At 37.4% G+C, this 22,061-nt stretch overlaps 5 protein-coding genes across 10 annotated transcripts; 2 read left to right on the forward strand and 3 right to left on the reverse strand.

The window, feature by feature from the left end:
- LOC18770150 (protein arginine N-methyltransferase PRMT10) lies at positions 3,120-6,211 on the reverse strand. The gene is made up of 7 exons (XM_007204336.2): positions 5,802-6,211; positions 5,411-5,603; positions 5,217-5,322; positions 4,503-4,692; positions 3,994-4,179; positions 3,810-3,893; positions 3,120-3,690 (listed from the first exon to the last, which is right to left on the reverse strand). The coding sequence occupies exons 1-7, from the start codon at positions 6,012-6,014 to the stop codon at positions 3,514-3,516; spliced, it is 1,149 nt and encodes a 382-aa protein (XP_007204398.1). The 5' UTR covers positions 6,015-6,211; the 3' UTR covers positions 3,120-3,513.
- On the forward strand, positions 7,659-9,385 carry LOC18771411 (probable receptor-like protein kinase At5g20050). 2 transcript variants are annotated; one of them, XM_020567835.1, is made up of 2 exons: positions 7,659-7,836; positions 7,980-9,385. In XM_020567835.1, exon 2 carries the CDS (start codon positions 7,990-7,992, stop codon positions 9,154-9,156), a length of 1,167 nt encoding a protein of 388 aa, XP_020423424.1. In that variant the 5' UTR covers positions 7,659-7,836; positions 7,980-7,989; the 3' UTR covers positions 9,157-9,385. The 2 variants fall into 2 exon arrangements, with proteins under 2 accessions (XP_020423424.1, XP_007203329.1); XM_007203267.2 differs by having other exon boundaries at positions 7,660-9,385.
- On the forward strand, positions 10,026-14,194 carry LOC18770362 (acyl-protein thioesterase 2). 2 transcript variants are annotated; one of them, XM_007202298.2, is made up of 10 exons: positions 10,026-10,131; positions 11,317-11,413; positions 11,869-11,983; positions 12,219-12,255; positions 12,343-12,412; positions 12,630-12,734; positions 13,112-13,262; positions 13,365-13,447; positions 13,632-13,725; positions 13,814-14,194. In XM_007202298.2, exons 1-10 carry the CDS (start codon positions 10,063-10,065, stop codon positions 13,899-13,901), a joined length of 909 nt encoding a protein of 302 aa, XP_007202360.1. In that variant the 5' UTR covers positions 10,026-10,062; the 3' UTR covers positions 13,902-14,194. The 2 variants fall into 2 exon arrangements, with proteins under 2 accessions (XP_007202360.1, XP_020424732.1); XM_020569143.1 differs by lacking the exon at positions 10,026-10,131 and adding an exon at positions 10,160-10,337.
- On the reverse strand, positions 14,301-17,560 carry LOC18769431 (deSI-like protein At4g17486). Of its 2 annotated transcripts, none has more exons than XM_020569144.1 (4): positions 16,720-17,560; positions 15,514-15,801; positions 14,944-15,024; positions 14,301-14,812 (listed from the first exon to the last, which is right to left on the reverse strand). In XM_020569144.1, the coding sequence occupies exons 1-4, from the start codon at positions 16,877-16,879 to the stop codon at positions 14,661-14,663; spliced, it is 681 nt and encodes a 226-aa protein (XP_020424733.1). In that variant the 5' UTR covers positions 16,880-17,560; the 3' UTR covers positions 14,301-14,660. The 2 variants fall into 2 exon arrangements, with proteins under 2 accessions (XP_020424733.1, XP_007202644.2); XM_007202582.2 differs by having other exon boundaries at positions 14,301-14,815; positions 16,720-17,486.
- Positions 17,623-20,339, reverse strand: LOC18769690. 3 transcript variants are annotated; one of them, XM_020569141.1, is made up of 3 exons: positions 20,161-20,339; positions 20,046-20,089; positions 17,623-19,024 (listed from the first exon to the last, which is right to left on the reverse strand). In XM_020569141.1, exon 3 carries the CDS (start codon positions 18,963-18,965, stop codon positions 17,940-17,942), a length of 1,026 nt encoding a protein of 341 aa, XP_020424730.1. In that variant the 5' UTR covers positions 18,966-19,024; positions 20,046-20,089; positions 20,161-20,339; the 3' UTR covers positions 17,623-17,939. The 3 variants fall into 3 exon arrangements, with proteins under 3 accessions (XP_020424730.1, XP_020424731.1, XP_020424729.1); XM_020569142.1 differs by having other exon boundaries at positions 20,001-20,089; XM_020569140.1 differs by lacking the exon at positions 20,046-20,089 and having other exon boundaries at positions 20,120-20,338.

Consider the following 22,061-nt stretch of genomic DNA (forward strand, 5'->3'; position numbering starts at 1 on the left):
ATCGAATTTATGATTGTCTAATTTCTTTAAATGAATACTTTTTCATAAATAAAAAATGTCATGCTTCGAATTTGGCATCCAAAAAGGCAGCGAAAGAGAATGAATTCTCTATTTTCCTTTTATTTTTCTTCTATTTTAAATAAAATAAAAGAGAGAAATCAACTCTAAAGAACCCACTAGCATAATAATTTAAAGTAAATACTCCCCTAAAAAATATCATGAGTTCGAGTTCTAATTTAGTATATTATCATCCTCTCATTAGAAAATATCCTTTTTTTTTTATAAAAACATTTGTTGTAGATCATATATAGCATATGCCATATTGTTGGGAGGTTCAATTCTAAATAAAATTGTCTTAATGAAAATTCTGAACAAAAAATGTTGAAAAGCTTATTTGGACACGTGGGTTTTTCTTTTCTTGGAGACCAACTGAGGAAGAAGACCACCAAAAAATATATATATATATATATATATATATATATATGTAGGTCAAGTTCTCTTACTTTGAATTGAACATGGTGGTGGCTAACAATTTAAGAAATGTATACGATCATTTCCGGTCTTGACTAGAGACCAGTTCTGAAGAACATGTCAACAACCACATTATGTTATAAGCTTCACACATAAACAAAACATCAAAAGCTACCAATTTGGTTTTTTGTTTTTTTAAAAGTATTATGGGAGCAATTTAGATCCAAAATTGTGTAATTTTACTTCCTAATAAACCGGTTGAGAGATATTTATGGGTGCCTAAATTGATGGTGACGCGTTTGTTATCCAATTGAATGTGCTCATGTGACTGTGTAGTGACATTTGCCTAATTATCTTCATTCATCAACGAATTGTCGTTTTTATCATTAATGGTACTCGCATTACATTCTAAATTTGAAAAAGAGGATTTTTATTTTTTATTTTTTATTTCCACGCCAAACCACATATTTGGCAATGTGGATAGATAGCTACTGGGAAAACAAAGCCCTCTGGCCCCCCTCACTTAAAGGGGGGGGGAGAGAGAGAGAATATATATGACAAGATTAGATTAGTTGTACTTACTACTTGTTTGTATCTTTTAAATAGGATTCCACTGCCCTTCAATTTAATTTTATTTTCATTGCCGCCCCTTAATATGTGCTGCTATAATTCAATAAAGGGTGGCAATACGTGACACGACCCAAACAGGACATTAATGTGTACATGGTTACTTGTAAAACAACTTTGTCTTGTAATTAGAGTTGTAATGTTGGCTTGGATATTAGGAGCAGCCTGGATGAAGAATTTCCAAATTTTGATGTTGTACGCCATATCAAATAATCAGGTCAAGAACTTGTTTTCCTTAAAAAATTAATACATAAATAAAGTGCCAAATCTTGTTGGATCCTTTATTTCTTTAATAAAAGTTGGAATGTCGCTTTTTGCCAGCCTCCTAATCATATCCTAATATGTGATGATATATTCATTTGTTGCTTGGAAGCAAAAGACTCTTGATATATATATAGGACACACACACACAAAATGAGCCATATGAACCACACTGAAAGCTGTTGAACCAACACAAAATTGTTATTAATTTCATTTTTCTGTCACCTTTCTGTTTCATTTGTTTCATTCTTTATGTATGGCAGGCATGAATGAATAGGGCATCCTGCAATGTACTTATATCATGATTTCCACAGCATTCCTTGCTATTATTGCCCCAGGTGAGAAAATGGCAAGAACACCCTTGCAAGCATTGGAGGTGGGTTGAGAGATTGAAGAGATAGTTGGGCACATGCTGGGCCTGGTCCAAGCCCATCCAAAGTCAAATTAGCCTTGTACTATACAGTACTGACCAAACATTAGTTAAGAAGCCTTTTGGGATTCTACTTTCGAACTTTCCGAACCACTACGCTAAGAGCTAGTTGATGTTAAGAAGTGTTTGGTAAGATAAATCTAAGACAAAACAAAACCCATGAAATCAAAGCAAGCAAATATGATTGTCTCATTTTCTTTCGTGATAGTGATTACATTGCAATATTATCGACCCTCTTGCAAGAGAGAGGGAAGAATATTGTGTTAGAGAAGACATATTTTAAGTTACATGGGGTGCATATCATCACATTTACAGTTTAGCTGGATGAGAGAAAATCCAAAGTATAAAACCGCAGAGAACCAAAACAAGGGGAATTAGGTGAATGACATTCTCTCCTCCTGACGACTTATGATGCAGCAGAGCAATTTCCTTTTTTGTAGCATGATCCGAATTTGCATTATACACAGGCAAGTTTTCAGAAGCTGCTGCAGTTTTTAGAGGTGGAGATGAGGCCAGGGCCAGGGATGCTGGTGCGAAGTTCACCAAGAACTCTTCCGAGGCTCGAGAAGTGCTTGATGATCGATGCATTCTTCGGGGTTTCGGGGTTATTGGGGAACAAGAAGCCAACAGAGAGTTGAAAACGATGGAGAAGAAGAAGAACAGATAAATGATGAGGAATATACAAAAGGGAAGGCCAAAGTGCTACGAGATCTTATAGTGGAGGAGAGGAAGAGGAAAACAATACTCTATATTAATGGAGCTTGCGAACTTAGGAAAGCCTGGAAATCGAGGCTAACAGCTTTGCTTGCAGAGCCAAAAATGCAGGGAGGTAGGTTAGCCAGTTATTTTAGCATATGGTTTGACAATTAAATATCAACTTATAATGTTCTGATTTCCCGAATGGTCACAGAATACATACAAGGAAGGATGTCAACTTGGCCTAAAAGCAGCTTGCAGGGTAATTAAAGGCATGCACGTCACCATGCGCATGTAATGTGATGAAAAAAGTCAAATTACTTTATTTTAGTCTAAGAATAGAGATTTATGCAGGCTGTCATGTGTAACACACTTGTTTATTTTTAGCCATTTTCAACTAATGGATAGGAACACTACAACTATTCAGTTTGAGTGCTTATCTGCTTGCAGTTGAGTCAAAGTCATATCAAGTTAGGGTTCAATGATCTGTCATTATGACCAGAGCTGCAAAATCCGATACCAGTTTTCATGAACTAGAGATACCATTCTGATGAAACTGTATATACAACTGTGTGTAAATTGTGACCAACAGTTACCTAAAAATAACAATCAGCTAAGAAGAGCAACCACATCATTTCTCAACCCCAGACATAATATTTTGTTTTGAACATTTCATCAGACATTTACCAAAATGTGAATAATACATTTGCATCGTAAACAGAACCCAAAAAAATAAAGGGAGGGAGGGAGGGAGGGGGGTTAAAAAGGGTTCAAATGCTCTCCAGTATGACACTGCAAAACTACTATAAGGAGGTAAAGGTCAACATAAAGGCCTATTCTGATGAAATTGACATAACTTAACTCCAAAATATCACAAAATTAAAACATAATGAACATTCGAGTATAGCAAAACAGCTGCAAAGCCTGTTGCAAAATTCCCACAAAACTTGCACATGATTTGTTAGACTGTTTACATCTGACAACCCAGTCTCACAGAAGTATGCTGGTGGAAAAGATCCTTGTTCCGGTCATTCTATGAAATATCTATTTCTGAACGGCGGAAGTAACTCACCAGAATACTGTCTAATCTCACAGCTGAACTCAACTTCCATCAATCTATGATTCTCCTTTGAGCGGTTCATTGAGAAAGAAGCATTCAATTTATCCCCTTCACTGACACGAATTGGAGGGTCCAAGAGGAAAACCTGTTCAATAAAACAGGGAGACAAACACAGACGAAACTTAGATGCTGTAATCAAAGACTCACATTGATTTCTTGACAATTATTAAAAGCAAAAGGCAAAAGATTTTTGGCAGAATAAACCTGTTGGCCCCAGTGTGTGCCATCATTTACACTAGGTGCAGTAGTCAACTCAATCTCCTTCTCAGCTGGATCTTCCTTTCTTCCCTGATACACCAGAACAGGATAGGTTTCATGTTACATTGAGCGAGCAAATATTGAAGAATCCTTTTACTCCAAAACAAAAAGAGATGTTTAATCAGCTTACTCGAAAATGAACATCAAACCATCCCCCGAACCCACAGAGCCTTGTGTTCTGAAGAGTAACTGTTGACAAAAAGTTCGATCTAATTTCGAGGATGTCACTGACAGAGGCAGTTAAACAATCAATCTCCTTGACTGTAGCAGCTGTCCCTATAACTTGATGTGGATGAAGGTTGTTCCACATTGATGTCTGCAAATTCCATAGCATGCATTTAAGACATTGGACGCCAGAAGGAGCACGGATTAACCAAAAAATTGAAAGACATATATTGTACAAATATGATATTTTAAAATTTCACAGGGGAAGGAGCAAAGGAAACATTTCAAGGGGGAGGGGCAGAGGGGATTCACAGGCTACATGGCTGCGACTTTCCACACAAAACAAATAGTAAAAATAATAATAATAAGTAACCGTCCCACAACAATGTACAACATAAAATACAAGTCTATCCACTGACTGTGATGAATAGAAAAAGATAAAAGTCAACACTCGTGGAGAATCATAGAAATCACCTGAAGATAGTATTTCTTCTGCTCTTGAGAGAAAGGCTTTGTTAGAACACTCATATCAACGCCATAATAATTTTTTGTCTGATCTGTGAAACGGTACCAATCTTCCATAGATGATTCATAATCATTACTTTTTTGATCTCCCAATCCAGACCTAATAGGTGCCACCCACATAGAAGCATGGCTAGGATACCTGTGAAACCACAAATTAATTCCAAATTACAATATAAAATGATCAGTAAACCATTTGAAGATTGCCTAATTAACATACTAAAAGTGGTGGCAGCAGGTTCAAGATAAAATTCCCTCTCTCCAACAGACAGTTTACTGATTATTCCCATCATAGTCCAAGCAAACTCCGGGACTCAAATCTAAGGACCAACAACAAAGTGATAAGGAATTGGTGAAAACACAATTTGAAAAGACAATTTAAGCCCTGGTTTTAGAAAAGACAAAGAAGAGATGAAAGCTTGACTCCATCTACAAGTACCCATATAATCTTGTCATATGGGGGCTGCATTCAAATGGTTTTGAAACAGATTCAAGTGTTGTGTTCAGAAAAATAGAGATGGTTTTCTGTAGAACAGATATTCAAAAAACTTTAAACTTTAGAAACAAGGAAACAATCATAATAGTATGTGTTTGCAACACTACTGATTTCCTGCTTCTACATATATTACCAAAACTGTCAACGTGTAAATGCCAGGGAACACTTACATGACTCCGGTTGGCTTCAACCACCGGTCACGTGCACAAATTACCGAATCAAACATCGATTCACGCAGTAGGAAGTACCCCATCCACTCAGAAATAATCACATCCACTGTGCAACAATGCAGAATCACATAAGCATAACACTAATGGAAACAACATTTTAAAACCATATTTGTCAAATTCGAACAATGCCAAACCTTTCTCTGGCAGAACAACATCCTCCATGGAGCCCTCAATCACTTCAACCACGTCTTGAAGGTTATTCGCTTTCACAACCGCACGTGCATGTTCTGCCATGGAAGTCGCTTCAACAGCATAAACCTTCCTTGCTCCGGCTTGTGCCGACCAAATTGCGAGAATGCCACTCCCCGCTCCCACATCCAACACAGCCTTCTCCAAGAAATTAACCAAATTAATCCCAAATTTTCGATATTATAACGAAATTCTCATATTCCCAATAAGCAAATGTCTAAGGATAAGTAAAAGGTGAAGCTTTTTAAGTAAAGGTTAGAACTTTTTGGACATTGGAGCTATTTGTGTAACGAAACGAACAGAGGACAAAAGAGTATTATGACTTATGAGCTATACCTTGCCATGGAAGTGGTGCTTGTTCTTGAAAACGGCGTTGTAGTAAGCGTCCATGCGAACTCGATCGGAGAGCATCTCCTTCTGGTGGTAAAGAAAGGCGTAGGTGCAGAAGTAGTTGGCGAAGTCGACGCCTTTGTCCACCGCCACGCCGCCGTCTCCGCCATTGCTGGTGCCGCTTTGGTCTCCAACGACACCGTTAGTGTAGCTCCCCATGTGATTATGCAGGTATCGTAAGTAGTTATCAGTCAATGCTCTCTTCTCCCAGTCTCAGAGACAACAAACTGAAAGACAGAGAGGAGGGAGGCTTTGGGTTTTAGGGCAACGTCGATTTAGCCATGGGCCCTGCCTCCTCAGCTCTATGCAAACTTGCAACTTGCATTTTCTTAATAAATTTTTTTTTTTGGGTAACTTACTTTCTTAATAATAATAAACAACTATAAAGTACAAAGCTTTTTTATTTTTCTTTTGGTGGTCGGATAAATTTACTTTCTTTTACTCAGAACCTACACTATTTACTTAGAATATTATTAAAAAATAAGACAACCCTAATAAATCAGAATAATTATGATAAAAAAACATAAGACAACCTCTTTCTTACACACAACTTTATCACGCTCAATCAATTGCCTACTCATTGTTCTTATGACAAAAACAGAAACAAGCAATAACATTTCTGTAAAATTATCTCTCCTTATTCTACCATGTACATTGAATTCTTTGCAATGGATGATGGATTTATATTCAAGTTTTTGACTCTTCAATAAGGGTTTGATTCCATCCAACGTAATTGAGAAAAAACCAAAACACAACATTAGGTTTGTGTGAGAGAGGTATGTTGTGATCACTCTCTTCCTCACTCAAAATCTCTGCTTTCCCTCCTCGGCCTTTCTTCTCCACAAGGTTATGTGTTTTTTTAATCACAAAACAAACAGGGACCCTACAAAATATTTATATTATTATGATAAGCAAAAGATCACATGAATCCATGTAGTTGGGAATTTTTGGCGCATTGCACATTGTTGCTTTGTGTCGAAATCTCCCGTTAATACCGGGGTTAGGTGCATCAGCAGCGGCATGGCCTGTTCTTCCTCGCACACTGTTTTTAGGTTTCTTCATCTGCATAAATTATTCATATTCAGGACCCGGTCTTGCAGTCTTGCTATTTTCAAACTAATCTTTGGTTTTGTCAAGCATTGGAATATAATATAATTCTGTCAGTGCTCAAATAAGCATATCAAGGAAACTGTGTTTTGAGTACAATTAAGGCCAAAGCACCACAATCATATATAAATGTTATCTCAACAGCAGCTGTCTTTAGTTAAAGGGATTGAATGAGTCAAGAATTTAAAACCAACATTTGTTTTTGGTCAATGACTAGGTCAGATTGTACACCGTGTCTTCCTGATCTTACAAGTGAATCATAATGCATCAGCAAAAACTATGAACTACAAGAGAAAGACAAAAACAGAAAAAAGAACCCCAGAGAAAGAAATAAAGGCAGTGTTTCATCAAGTCATATAATAAGAGTTTTTTCTTTTCTTTTCCTTTTCATTTGTGAAACAGAATCGGTTTAGAAGTGAGTGGCTATTTGATTTCAGAAGGGTTTTTTTGGTTGTTGTTCTTCTGCAAGACATTTCCAAATAATTGACCAGATAAAAGCCTTAAATATAAAGATGTGTATGTCTGAAAAGGAAGGGGTGGAGGTTCCAATATATCACATAAAAAAGTATAAAGTCAGACAATCAATTAGAGGTGACTTCCAGGTTGTTTCTCTTTGGTCCATATAAAACCCATGGCCATCAGTACAGAACACTGTCCGATATTTCAACTCTTGGCTGATCTGTGGATGGAAACGCTTCTAACATCTGATTTGAATAATGTAAATTAGGAAATTAGACCATAAAAGTAGATTTGTTCAGCACAGAAAGAAAGTGGATCATGTTATAAGAGAGAACGCTTCCTTTCCTCTCTATCTGAAAACAAGCATGAGGCTCTGATGGAGGACAAAAAAGCTAACATAGTAGCTGCATCATCAGTTATCACCCTCATCATCTTCATAATTGTTGCTCGTGTCTCTCTCAAACTTTCCCCTACTTTCTTTCTCATTTGTGGGGCAGGTATTGCTGTGATCCTTGCTGTGTTTGCATGGCTTATAATCAGACACCATTACAATTGCAGGCGAAAGCTGATGGAATCAAATTACGCATCAGAAGGCCGTGAGCTGCGAATAGAGTACAGTTTCCTTAGAAGAGTTGCTGGTGTTCCCACAAAGTTTAGGTACAAAGAGCTGGAGGATGCGACAGACCATTTTCAGGCATTGCTTGGCAAAGGGGCTTCTGCTTCTGTTTACAAAGGGATCCTTAGTGATGGCACTCCTGTGGCAGTCAAAAAGCTTGATGCTGAAGAGCGCCGCGAGAAGGAATTCAGATCAGAAGTTGCAGCAATTGCTAGCCTGCAACATGTCAATCTTGTGCGCCTTCTCGGTTATTGTTGTGTTCCTGCAGGACCTCGTTTCTTGGTCTATGATTTCATCTCAAATGGATCATTGGATTCTTGGATTTTCTCTAGAAAGGAAAGGCCTAACCGGCGTGGGGGTTGCTTGTCTTGGGATTTAAGGTACAGGGTTGCTGTTGATGTTGCTAAGGCACTTTCTTATCTGCATCATGATTGCAGGTCAAGGATTTTGCACCTTGATGTTAAGCCAGAGAATATACTCTTGGATGAGAGTTACAGGGCAGTTGTGGCAGATTTTGGTCTGTCAAAGCTAATGGGAAAAGATGAGAGTAAAATTATGATAACGATCCGAGGCACTAGAGGTTACTTAGCCCCTGAGTGGCTCTTGGAGCATGGAATTTCAGAGAAATCTGATGTCTATAGTTATGGAATGGTTCTGCTGGAGATGATCGGAGGCCGAAGAAACATCAGCTTCGTCGAAAAAGGGAATGACAGGTCTCAAAGGAAACGGCAGTATTTTCCCAAAACTGTGAGTGAGAAAATGAGAGAAGGAAAGCTTATGGAAGTTGTTGATCAAAGGCTAATAGAAAGTGGAGGTATTGATGAAAGGGAGGTTAAAAAACTGGTTCTCATAGCTCTCTGGTGCATACAAGAGAGGGCTAGGCTTAGGCCTAGCATGTCTCATGTGGTTGATATGCTTGAAGGCCGTGTGACAGTGGAGGAGCCTCCTGACACACATATGGTGGTGGTTGATTTTTTGGCAATAGATGAAGATCCAGCAAATGGTCATGAGAGGCCAAAGATTGCTGCTGCATTGGCAGCAAAACAATTTGATTGCAAAGATGCTTCCACATCAACATGCTCATATGCAAATACAATGTCTTCGATATCCCCAAGATAGCTCCATCAACAGGATTGATTAGCTGCTTGTTGGTTTATGGCTATATTTTTTTTCTAAAAACTTAGAAGTAGGGTTCTTTTAAGCTTACCATTTTTGTTTTTACTTTCATGGTAAACTTTCTTCTGCTTGTATAATGTGAGCATTTTGTTCCTGTTATTCAGAAAAAGATTGAAGCGGTTAGTCTTCATTGTATGATGAGATGATAAAAACTCTAATTCTTCACAAGACATTACAGATGAGATCCCCTTGGAATCAAAGTACCATACATATCATAATAAACTATAGTAATTACATTCATAGGGAAATTACTAAACAAAATACATGAATTCTTATACTCATGTCCTCTTTTAATTAACTAATCAGCAATCATATTAGCTTCTTTATAAACATGCTTAATAGTCACGGAATTGAAATTCCCAAGAAGTCACCAAATAACTTATGCAAGAGATCATAATCTCCATGGTATATTGGCTTGCCTAATGATGATTTGTATAATCGTCCTATCATTAAAACCAAAAACAAATTAGTTGACCTTGACGTTGAACTATTCTTTTCCAAAACCAAAAACAAAAGGAAATTTATGAAGGGTAAGTTTGGTTGGTGACAAGATGAGATCGTGGGACCAGCTTTAAGCCAAAAATCGCTGGAATAGGGACCAATGTCCAGCAGGCAACTTCTCATCCCAAACGTTTTGTGTTTATGTACTGAGACTGGAATTTTAATCCTCTACTCTTCGTAGGACACGTGGCACACACTGTGGTGCTATCAAGGGAACCCATACTTAAAAGTTCCAAGGATTACAATCGAACGGATGAGAATACTCAGCTTTTAAAAGTTAGCACTGGACATCCTCGTAGACGATCCGAATTCCGAAGGCTAACGACGGATAATAAAACGACAAATAAAATGATGCGAACTTCAAATTTGGAGGAAGGAGAGAGAGTGGAAGAGAGACAGCGTCCACAGAAAATTGAGGTTTGTACCCTGTAGCAATGGTGTAAAACCCTAAAACCCACTCCTGATCTATGCTCAATTTTGTTTGATTACGTTCCAGTTGCTTAGCATAATCTTAAAATTACCATCTTTATGCTTATATCCTTCAAGCTTTTGTATTGCTCTTGATAAAATTCAAGCTTTAGTTTTTCAGTACTTGCTACCCAACCACCCAGCAATCATAAACGGTTATTGCCTCTCTTTTCTTTCTTAATTTGCAGTTCTCGATTTGTATGCTTGAATTGTGTTAAAGATTAGAAATTTCATGTAATGATCTTCGTTTTTTCTCTTTTTGCTGGATTAATGTGGTGTTTGGGAACAATGTTAGACGCGTCAAGCACAACTGGGTATCTCCAATTGCCTAGTTATTGAAGCCCAAATGATTGACAAGAGTATTCAAGCACCCTTTGGCTCATGTGTATCTGTTTGACATTTGAGAAGACAATTCCCCTAACATGCAGAAGCCCTTATTTGCTATTGTTTGCATGCGCTTGTGTTAGTTTTCTTATTAGATTGCGGCTGTTCACTTCTTCGATTTTACATGCCAGAGATTAGGAAGTAGTTAGACATTGGCCACACTCGTTTTCTAATGCTCTTACATTTGGTTAGCATGGCCAAAGTAATTTTGTCCCCCAGCTTGTTTGAGGTATCAGCAAATTAAGTTCTTCTCTTAAAAGCTCTTGAAGTGGCTCCAACATGTTAACTAGGTGCACTTTATATGTTTTGACATCATGTGAAGTTTCAGAGCTCAAGAAGTGAGTGGTTTTAGGTGGCAGCAAAGAAGAAAACTTTAACTGATATGGTTTTTGAATGATAAAGGATACAAAATGATTTTTAGCTCATATAGTTATTTTGCATCTCTGCACATGACACATTATAAATGGAGATATATTATATACGAGAGGGTGATGACACCTATGTATCTGTCAGTTATCTCATGATGTAGATACTTAGAATGTGACCAATATGTTAGGTTTCATCTTGGATGACACCTATGTGATCAATTGGGTAATATAGTCAGTTGGTCACCTACCTAGCCTTCCTGTGGTGCCAAAATCACATAGGGCCTCTAGTGGGCACTGTGATGCTCTATGAGAGTTCTAATTAGTCCATAAACTGCTTTTAGATGATAAATCTAAATATTTTTTTTGTGTTTCTTTGCTGCAGGATCTGTGCTCTGTCGATTGCTGCAGTAGGAGTTTGGTCTGTGCTATCTTATTTGGGGGGCCTAATATGAGCTTCACCTCTTCATCTGTGGGTTCTGGTTAGTTTGTTTCCTTTTTTTCATGTTGATGTAGTTTGGTTAATGGGTACTCATACATAGGGGTGGCCATCAGGTTGTTATTTTGGTTTGGTAAAAGACTAATTATTTTTCACCAATGATATGATCTTTCAGTACATCAATTTTTCTTGGTCAGGATATTGGGATATCAATTTTCTGGCCTTTCTAGAGCTCTAACCTCTAACCTTCGTTTTGGGTTTGAGTTGTGTTAAAATGGTCACCCCTGTTCATATTATAAGATTCAGGATGCTTGTTTGATTCTTCCCATTTCTCGATGAGGATTTTGGGCTTTCCTTTATACATATCAATTTGCCTGGGTTTTCAATATTGGTATTGAGCAGTTGATTAGTTGTTTTTTGTGTGGAGATATACGAGATTCAGTTGGTTTTCTTCTTTGCTATCCTGTCTCATTAAACTTGATTGTAACCTGATTTCAGGTGGTAGAACTGTTAGAAGGGTATTTGAGTTTGGAAGAACCTATGTAGTCAGACCTAAAGGCAAACACCAGGCCACTGTAGTTTGGCTACATGGTCTTGGTGATAATGGTTCAAGGTGTTACTTTGTCCCCATTGCTTATTTTACTGTTTTATTTAGAGGCCTGCACAATAATCGTGAAACTGAGGAAGTTTTTCATTTAAGTGACTATTTTTTATTTTTAAGTTCCTGCTTCAAAGAGGAGTAAAATCTATTTTTGAATTGCTTCTAGAGAATCACGTGATATTTTGATATGAGATTTATCCATTTTGCTTTAATATGCACTTAAGCTTTAAATTTTTCTCTTTGGCAGCTGGTCCCAGCTCTTGGAGACCCTCCCTCTTCCAAATGTAAGAATATTTTACATTTGAACTATTGGAAGTTGAATTTTCTCATTATTGATATAGTCATAATTTATGGTGAAAATAATGATTCAGATTAAATGGATTTGTCCAACCGCTCCTACTCAACCAATTAAAGTGTTTGGTGGCTTTCCTTCCACTGCTTGTAAGTTTTTTTGTCTCTTTAATGTATCACCACATGAAGTATGTTCAGCAATATCTAATCATCTACGAGCAGCATCTTGTTTGAAGGAAAAACAATTGATCTAATTACCATCATCCTCATAGATACTCACAGAAAAAAGAAAATATCATCTTGCTGATAGAGTAATAGAATTGAAAGTCATTGCAAGTACCCTAATTACTTTTATGATTTAAAACAGGGTTTGATGTTGGAGAACTTTCAGAAGATGCTCCAGATGATATAGAAGGTTTGGATGCTTCTGCAGCACATGTTGCAAATTTGCTATCAACAGAGCCTGATGACAGTAGGTTCCTCTCTCTGGATTTTAGCATTTGATGATTTCTCCGGGTTTTGATATACTCTGTTTGAAATGCGTCTCTGTGAATGTTTAGAGAAGCCTTTAAAGATTTCAATGCTCCTCTTGATCATTGAGATATCTTGAAAAGACAACTTCAAATCATTATACCCCTTCCCTCTTCTCTGCAGGTTCAAGATTCTTTTATGAGCTTGTAAATTAAGGGTAGCTTTTGTCAAAGTAAAATCTTTGCTAGATGCTTCATCTACAAAATTATGTTTATGGATGGTTCTAATACCCTATACTTTTGAACTTTGAAGCATATTTTTACCCGTTGGTGAATTTTGATATAATTAAGTAATTAAGTCAAGCTTTCTCTGTTACAGTTAAACTTGGAGTTGGAGGGTTTAGTATGGGTGCAGCTACTGCCCTATACTCTGCTACTTGCTTTACTCTAAGAAAATACGGGAATGGTAATCCATACCCATGCAATCTGAGTGCAGTTGTCGGACTAAGCGGATGGCTTCCATGTTCCAAGTTTGATTTCTAACACTCTCCTCCCCATCTTAGCTGGACCCCATCTACGTTGTTTTGCAGTTTAATTAATTGTCCATAGTTACAAGTCCTATTCTTTTTCAGGACCTTGAGTAAGAAGTTAGAAGAAGTAGATGATGCTAGGAGGCGTGCTGCCTCCTTGCCGCTTCTGTTATGCCATGGAAAAGGTAATCATGATTACCTCTCATACATAGATATTGTTGGTTTTATTTGCCTTTCGCGTATGTCATCATTGAAGAGGAGTTGCATCCATTGCTCTAGCATCTTCTTCTGGTGTAGGTTCTGCTGTACTAACTAAGCTGGTTTACCAGATTTTCTGTTGTAGATATTTACTGATATGATTTATTGCAGGTGATGATGTGGTTCCTTATAAGTTTGGTGAGAAATCTTCACAGGCTTTGAGTTCAACTGGCTATCAGAATGTGGCATTCAAAGCCTACAATGGGTATGTGATTTAGACATTATGTGTTAAAAGTTTTGCATATAAATTATTAGTTAAAGGAAGTAAAAGAATGTTTTGTTTGGGGATGCAGGCTTGGTCATTATACAGTTCCCGAAGAGATGGATGAAGTTTGTGCTTGGCTTTTGTCAAAATTGGGGCTTGAGGGGATTTCTTCATAGTATGACCCCATGAGAAATCTCAAGCAACATCAAGAGGAAGAAATTGAAGGGAATGTGTTAAGAAACAAGAATTTAAGTGGTTTTGGTCTCAGTATGACTTATTTTGTCCTTTATGACTTGTTATTGTTTGGCTGGTGGCACTAGATAAATCCATATTCGTATGTAGTAACGACGTTCATTATTTGAATCAAGAACATGTCGTATGAAAGTAAAAGGTAGTTCTCTCACTGAAATTGCCCACATCCATAGTTGCAAGAAAGCTGGCTGGACATGAGCTGATACTTTGACCTTAACGTGTGAGCTTGACAAAAATTGTCTACCGTCCATACTCTTGACAGAGAGAACCAGGGGTTATTGAAGACATTAAAGACAGATTCATTTCCACCTGTAAAGATTGTATAAGAAATTAAAGACAGATTCATTTCCACTTGCAAAAACAGCTCCTGTTCAAAGCCTTCATGCACAAATCATAAGGTCACACACAAACTACGATCTACTTTCCGATTCCTCGGTTCAAAAAATAAAAAATAAAAGCAAAACCGTGGCAAAAAATATGAGAAAGATATAATTCAAAACTTAAATCGCATTGCTTGTAACACTTCGCATACCAACAATGAATACAGTTCAGGCAGCTCTGTTTCTGAAAACAGGAGCAGGTACTTCCCTACCAAGTAAACCATCCATAACAACGGCGGGCCCAACAGCCCTTTTTCAAAAAGGCTGAATCCTTCCACTCTTTCCAAAAATTTTGGGTTTGTTTCACTTGTGAGCCTCTTTAACAAAAGTCACATCTCCACTTCCAGCCACCGGAGACATTGCAGCCAATGGTGACAGCAGGCGCTTCTCTTGATCATCATCCAATTCCTCTGATACACGAGGGGTGGTGATTGATAGAGTTTCGGTATCATCTTCTTCTGGTCACAACCACCCAGAAAAGCAACAGAACAGGTTTCAAATGTTAATGATATAACAACTATAGACAACACAGAGATACAAACACTCTAATATCGAGTTGAAAATAGTCAAGAATGAGAATAATCACCAGACTCATGATGGTATTCAGGTATCTGTTTAACAGTAGTCACTTGAAGGCTTTCAGGAAGAAGACAACTGCACAAAGAACCTGAAATTACAACCAAAACATGGACTTACGACAGTGTTTCAAGCAATAAATCATGCCCGTGAGAAGTAAAGGCCATCTCAGTTATATTACACAGAATATGACATAAGATGAAGACACAAAGCAAAGCATCGCAATCCAAACCCTCATGCACGGAGTCACACTAAAGTAAAAGCCATCACAAAGGATGGAGTTTTGAAAGGCATTCCTATAGTCCTACATGGACAAACATAAAGCAACTTGTTCCTGTGTAAGCAAAGTAATCATAGTCGTCTCAAAGATAATATCTTACTGACTTAATCAAGTCAAATATGATGCAAACAGACATGAGCAATCTTATTTCCAGCAAACACATAATTGCTTTCAGATTATGTTCATGGACCTCAACACTTGAAACCCTCAGTAGAAGGCTGCAGCAGTGAAGTAAATAAAGATCAAACACTAATGAAATAAAGGAGTACTACAATAGTCAGTAGAAAATATTATCTCTACCTAGCCGAGCGAGCCGATTCACCCATCCGGGAATCCGTTTTTGTGTCAACCTACATGCCATGTCATCCGTAAAATGGTTGCAATTCTTGGAGATGAGGTGATAGGTATCCCCATGATACTCTGAAGCAACATTCTCAATAAATGTCCGAAATTCAGAGGGATGCATATTTATGCGGCCAAGTGAAACAGAACACCGGTAAATAAAACCTGGGCAGCTCCTTGGTTCCACTTCAAAAACTCCACTGACTGGGAAGTCATGGGCTCCAAAACCGTACTCTTTGCCATGGACTGTTACATACAAGAGAAAGATGATATTGTTAAACAGATTCTTCTCCTTTTTTAATAAAGGAAATAAAGGAGAATTAAAAGAAGTCAGTGATCAGTCAGAGCAATTTTCAGAACAGAGGATTTCAGTTTGTTTTGTAAAAACTACTCTCAAAAAAGCTTATAATAACATTATATCACGAGAAATTGTTATTTCTTCAAAGTTAGTAACTTTTAGTTAATCAACCAGAAAATCATCTCCCACATCGAGAGCTCTCAATACAGAGATACACACCCACAGCCAACCCAACCCACCCACCCACATATCCAGTACTTTCCAATTGGCAGATCTTTTCCTTCATAACCAAACGTAAACAAATAAAAAAAAGCATATGGAAAATTTAATGCACTTTGTAAAACTAGATCAGCATAACTGCAAACAAAATGGTATAGAACGACATGAGTCTAGACTACATCCCAATATCATTTTCAATTCTTGCTGCTACATATCTAACTACTATATGACGTAGTACAATAATAACTTAGCATTAGATGCAAGCACATTCATACCTTTTCAATAACTAAATTCTTAATTCATTTTTGGGTCTGAAATCAGTGAAACATAACCAGATGTAGACCTACCAGCTTTAAACACCATATACATAAACAAAAACGTAAACTTCAAAACTGCAAACAGGAAACATGCAAGCCCACAAATCCCACATCCTTCGTATCCATTTAAGCTTGAAAGTGCCAATCTTTAGAATAAATATATACAATCCAATCCAAAATATACGGAATGCCCAGAAAAGGAAAGAAACGAATCGACAAAGTAACTAAAAAGAAAAAAGAAAGCACAGCATATAACACAATGCAACCGTACCCAGATCGCCTGAACACATAGCAGAACGAAAGAAAGAACAAAAAGGAAAGAATTCTCACCTTCAATACCAGAGTGAAAGATTCCGAGGCCGAACCAAACGGTGTAATTGTTGAGAGGGGTGAGGTCGTAGACGTTCAACACCACCTGGGTCTCACAGCTTTTGTTCCCATCAATCCCGCCAAGTTGAGAGACCGAGTGGGAGGTGCTCTCGTCCCCCATTTTACCCCAATTCTTTTCGAAATTCCAAAACAACCCCAAGATTTCAACTTTGCTTTTGTTCCCTTCTCAGTCCATCGGAGAAGAGAGAGAGAGGGGGGAGGAGAGAGACTAACAAGAGCCTTCAGTTCGGAGATCCGTTTCCGGCCAGAGCGGAAAAAGATGAAAGCTTTGAGACTTTGGAGGAATAAATTAGACGAAAAAAAATAAAAAATCAATTCAAAAGTGGCAAGACATGGGTTGAGTTTCTTTCTTTCTTTCTTTCTTTTCTTTTCTTCTTTTCTTTTTTAAATTTGGACCAGGTTGTTTTTTGAAAACTCTTGGCTGTCATTGACGGATTGTGAATTTCGGGCGGAGGTCTGACACATAGCGCGCAATTTTGGAACACCCTTCTCGTGAGAAATTCCTTTGCTCAAGATTAGTCACGTGTGAGTAAGGAGTCGCACTCTGGTCTTTGACCGTAACACGACATTTTGTTACAATAAGAGCGGGGGAAATGGAAAAACCGGCGCCGGTTCGGCTATACTGAGTTTATGATATTGTCGACTTCGAAGTTCCAATTGGTTGCTTTGTTTGTTTATTTAGGCTATATTTATTTGAATCAGGAAATAATGCTCTGCAACAAGCGATGAAGTGGGTATATTTATATTTCTTCAATTCCTGGCTAGGCAATAATGCTCTGCAAAAAACAGACAGACTTGGCAAAAGCCCTTCTAATCGAACTTGTGAGTTTATAAACGTGGAAATAACGCAAATTGACGAATTCAATGTGTTCATCAGCACAAAGAGGTAAAGTGGGGAAGACCGTGAAATAAATATATATAAACTGGTTTGAAGTTTTTTTTCAGGACTTCACTCTCAGCCTGACATTTATCAGCATTACCATACCAAGCAACTCTGCTCCACAACTCAGTAGAACAGGCTCCAGGGTAGAAGGAAACGAGCTTCCATTTCATTCGCTAAATCACATACATTTCTTTAAATCAGAATTTTGACAATCAGTACACCACTGACAGCTCCTGAATACAGAATTGGAGCAAACTTACTCTTCATACATATGCAATCATGGCTGGTTGTCTGGTGTTGTCCGTCGCCGGAGGCGCGCGCTACGCCTCCTAGCACCTGTGCTGCCATCTGAAGAATCATTATCCTCTTCTCTAGAAGCAGATGCAGCTTCGCCATCATAGCTCTCCCCCCATAGTGTGGTAGCTCTCCCTCTCATTCTAACTTGTGCTCTGGTTCTTCTGGGACCAGACCAAGTGCTGCTCCTTAAACTGGCCCCAGGTTGAATTACTCGAACTAGAAAGACTACAGTCAACCAACCCCCATCATCAACTGGCAAACTGCTATCATCACCCCTATCCTCTCCAATTGAAGATTGGAGTGTGCTAAGCAGGTCACCAAAATCCCTCTGTCGTTCCAAACTCCTCCAGGTACGCTGTCGCTCTGGGTCTGCCTCTGATGGGCGTGCTTGTGGGTGCTCCAACCTAGCATGGTTCCTAAGATCTGCATAGGTTCCAATAAAACTACATGTCTCGCAAGAACAATTTCTTGATTTTGCATTCATGAAACAACGAGCAGGCTCCACGATTATCCAATCTTTTATCTCCCCGCGGCAGAGGGGGCACAAAAGCTTTGGCTGTGCCTCATGCTCACAGGCTATGGGATTCATGGTGGGGGCCTCTTCCTCAATTCTATCATTTTGCACATGAGTAATTGTTGATTCAAGAGTTTCAGCTGGAGATGACTGAGTATCTAAAATCTGATTTTCTCCTTCTGGTGGCACAGTTGGTGAGGTTTCTGCTGAAAATGACTTGCAGTACTGGTCTAGACAGTTTGAATGGCGGTAGCTTGTGTCACACATGTAAGGGCGGCACCCCTTCTCATAGGATGAACATATAAGTAAAACTGCATTGTGTGGATGCTCCAAGCAAACAGGGCACCTGGTGTCTTCCCATTCTTTCACATTTTCCTCAGTTTCTGAAGGAATTTTGGGTGGCGGCCGCCTTGTATGACTGGAGCTGCATGGATAAGGAGATGCTCTATACCTATCACGAGACACAGATCGGCCCCTTCTATCCTTGGGCATTTTGTGCTCTCAAAGATACTTCACCCTCTCTCCAAGTGATAGTAGCAAAATTATTGAAACTAAAAAAAGACCAAATTAACACAAGTATTAGAACAACATTCTAATTTACAGATTAAAGATAATGTTGAGCTTAAGTGAATACCACAACAATTACAAAGATAAAAAAAATATCAAGCACAAATTCAACAAGCAAATAAATTCTCAAGTCCATCCACGAACTTAAGCCATCACCACCATGATTAAAGGCATATGAACAAACAAGTTTACAATCATAGTAATTGGGAATATCCTATTAAACAATGAGTTGGTAAATATTACTATGAGTATAGAACCTGTAATGTCATGCACAAGCCTCAAGAATACCTGTAAACAAAGATTCTAAACACTGCCATTAAAAAAATTAAATATATTTTAAAAACAATTTAAAAACTCACAACACAAAGATAACCACTAAATCAATATACTTCTCCTACTTTGACAACTATAAATCACACTTAAAATTGGGACGCACCTCCCGCAATCGCATAACTACAAAACTGGCCATTTTTTTCATTTATGGAATCAACATAAGTAATTTCCATCTCTTCTTTTTGTTTCCTGAACCTCAAGTGTAGTATAATTGGATAAAAACAAGGATTGAAACTCTGTATGTTGATTACAGATTGAAAACCTCAGGTGTGATATTGAACGACTCATAGTTACGGACCAACCACGGATGGGTATATCTCGATACCAATCAAAACAACCCAACGCACCATTAAAAAAAAAAATCAGCCCAAACATGAATAATGAAGCAACAAAACACCCTTACTTTTTCGTCATTGAAAGTCATCATATAAAGCAAAAACAACGCCAATTTCACAGCTTCTACAAAACAAATAGAAAAGCCTAAAAGTTCAAATTCCGCGAATATTAAGCTAAAACACCAGGTCGAACTCCAAATTCCAGGGATTAAAACACCGTTTCCCCAAACCTATCCACCTCCAAAGGCCCCAATAATAATAATAATAAAATTATTTTAAAAAATAACTTAACTAGAATAAACACGGAGCACAGAAACCCAGTCGAGAAAACATGTACCGAGATAAGCACCCCAAAGCGTTCAGATCCAGCTAAAATCGGACCTGAAATTAGGTAAGGATTAGAAAAATTACCAGATTGAAATTGGGAAAAACAAAACCCCAACTTGAAATACCGATTCAATTGGATTTGACTCGGCAGAGACTCTAGAAGCCTTATCAAGCAGCTGATTGCTCAGAGCCCTTAGAGAGAGAGGGAGAGAGATAGCGCTGGAGAAGCAGCCTTTCTAGGGTAACTGATTCAGCAGCAGCTACCGCGAGAGAGAAAAGAAATGCAACTGGGAACCGAGAGGGCGTATATATACTCTAATTCTAATATAATACATCATTTTCGTATTGTATGTATGTATTTGTATATACGGGGACATGGTGGTGTGTTGTTGGGTCTGAGCTGACGTGGACCACTCGCGTTCGCTCATCTCCTCGACCTGGCGTTTTTATTTTTTATTTTTTTATAAATTGATTGTTTTTTATTGCTCTTCAAAAGTTTGAATGATTATTGAACTCGGCGCCGTTTTGTTGTATTTGGAGGCAGATGCCGCTTCAAAGGTGGTGATGATAACAAATGAGCTCATCATAAAATTGAGCCCATAAACACGAGATCACACAAAGAAGGGAGAAATTTTTTAAAAGAAATTAAAATGGATAAAATTGCCCTTATTTATTTTTGGATTTTTTAAAGAATCCTTTACATTTGCATGTATTTAGTTTGAAAGTTGAGAAGTTTTTCTGCTTTTTTTGAAAAAGTGTTGACTTTTTCCAAAAGTGAAAGTTTTTTTGTAGCTAAAACCTAAATTTATTTTATTTTATTTATTTTAACTCCGGTTACAGATTAGTAAATATGTCATAGAATGATTGTATTATAGTTTAAGCAGTTGAAAGCATTCGCTTATGTATACATAGTTTTGTGTCCAATTTCACCTTCTATAAAGAAAAATATAATGTTGATTCTTGGTGTACAACTATTTCCATTAACTTGAATTTAGTGGTCCTTTCAAATTAAAATTGATATTCTTGATGTTGGAACTAATGGTTACGTTTTGAAGAACATAGCTTCTTCTTTTTTTGGTGAAGAATAATAGAGCTTTGATGCAACGAAAACTTTTGAAATTTCCTCGAAAACAAACTATAATCTTTAAAATTTGCTAAGTTATAAGATGTAATCTAATTGAGAAATTAGGGTTAGTGTTCATACCTTCTTTTAGTGTTTTCGAAGCCAATCTTCGTCTTCTTCAAATTGATCTTTAATCCCTTGAATTAATAAGAACTTACAAAGATGAAAATATAAAATAAAATGAAAAAGCCCTCCTATATGTATAGAGTCGAAATCTTTTTCTTTTTCATGAAGAAAATAATTCAACTAATAATACTATAACGAGTGTATAATAAGAAACTAATCAAATAATATGATTTCCTTATGTGGTAAGCCATTTTCTGATTGTTTAAGGCTATTATTTAAGGATAGAATTGATGCTTATGATTAATAGGTTTAGTGTCGTTTAATTTTCACTTTGTTAAAGAAGGTTTTAGAGTAAAATAATAAAAGAAATTAAAATATAAATGATAGTCTAAACAACAAAGGAAATAGAAGTTTCTTACACACATACACACTATCAAGGTGTCATGAAGGTTCGAATCTGAAACCATTGGTCAGTAAGTCAATGCCATTTGTTACTGGGTCTAGCTTAAACTCTTATCGAAAATTTGTTGTATTGTTGAATTGAAGAATAAAGATATAATTGAATGATAAATTAATAATTATAAGGAAACTTATGATCTTTGATTCTTTCCATTTAAGCCACTTTAAAAAGTTCCTAATAAGAAAAAATATGGTTCCGATAGACCTCAGTTGTGAGATTATAAATGCAAGAGTTGGGAGAGAACGAATCCAACTTCCTCTTTTCTTTTCTTTTAAATTAAAATCATAGAGTGCAAGAATAAATGTTTTTACCCACTAGAGTCACAAGGCCCTGCAATGCAACACTCTTTTGCACTTGAAAGAATAATAATGATTATA

This window comes from Prunus persica, chromosome G7 (genome assembly GCF_000346465.2).
Source record: "Prunus persica cultivar Lovell chromosome G7, Prunus_persica_NCBIv2, whole genome shotgun sequence".
Classification (NCBI taxonomy): domain Eukaryota; kingdom Viridiplantae; phylum Streptophyta; class Magnoliopsida; order Rosales; family Rosaceae; genus Prunus; species Prunus persica.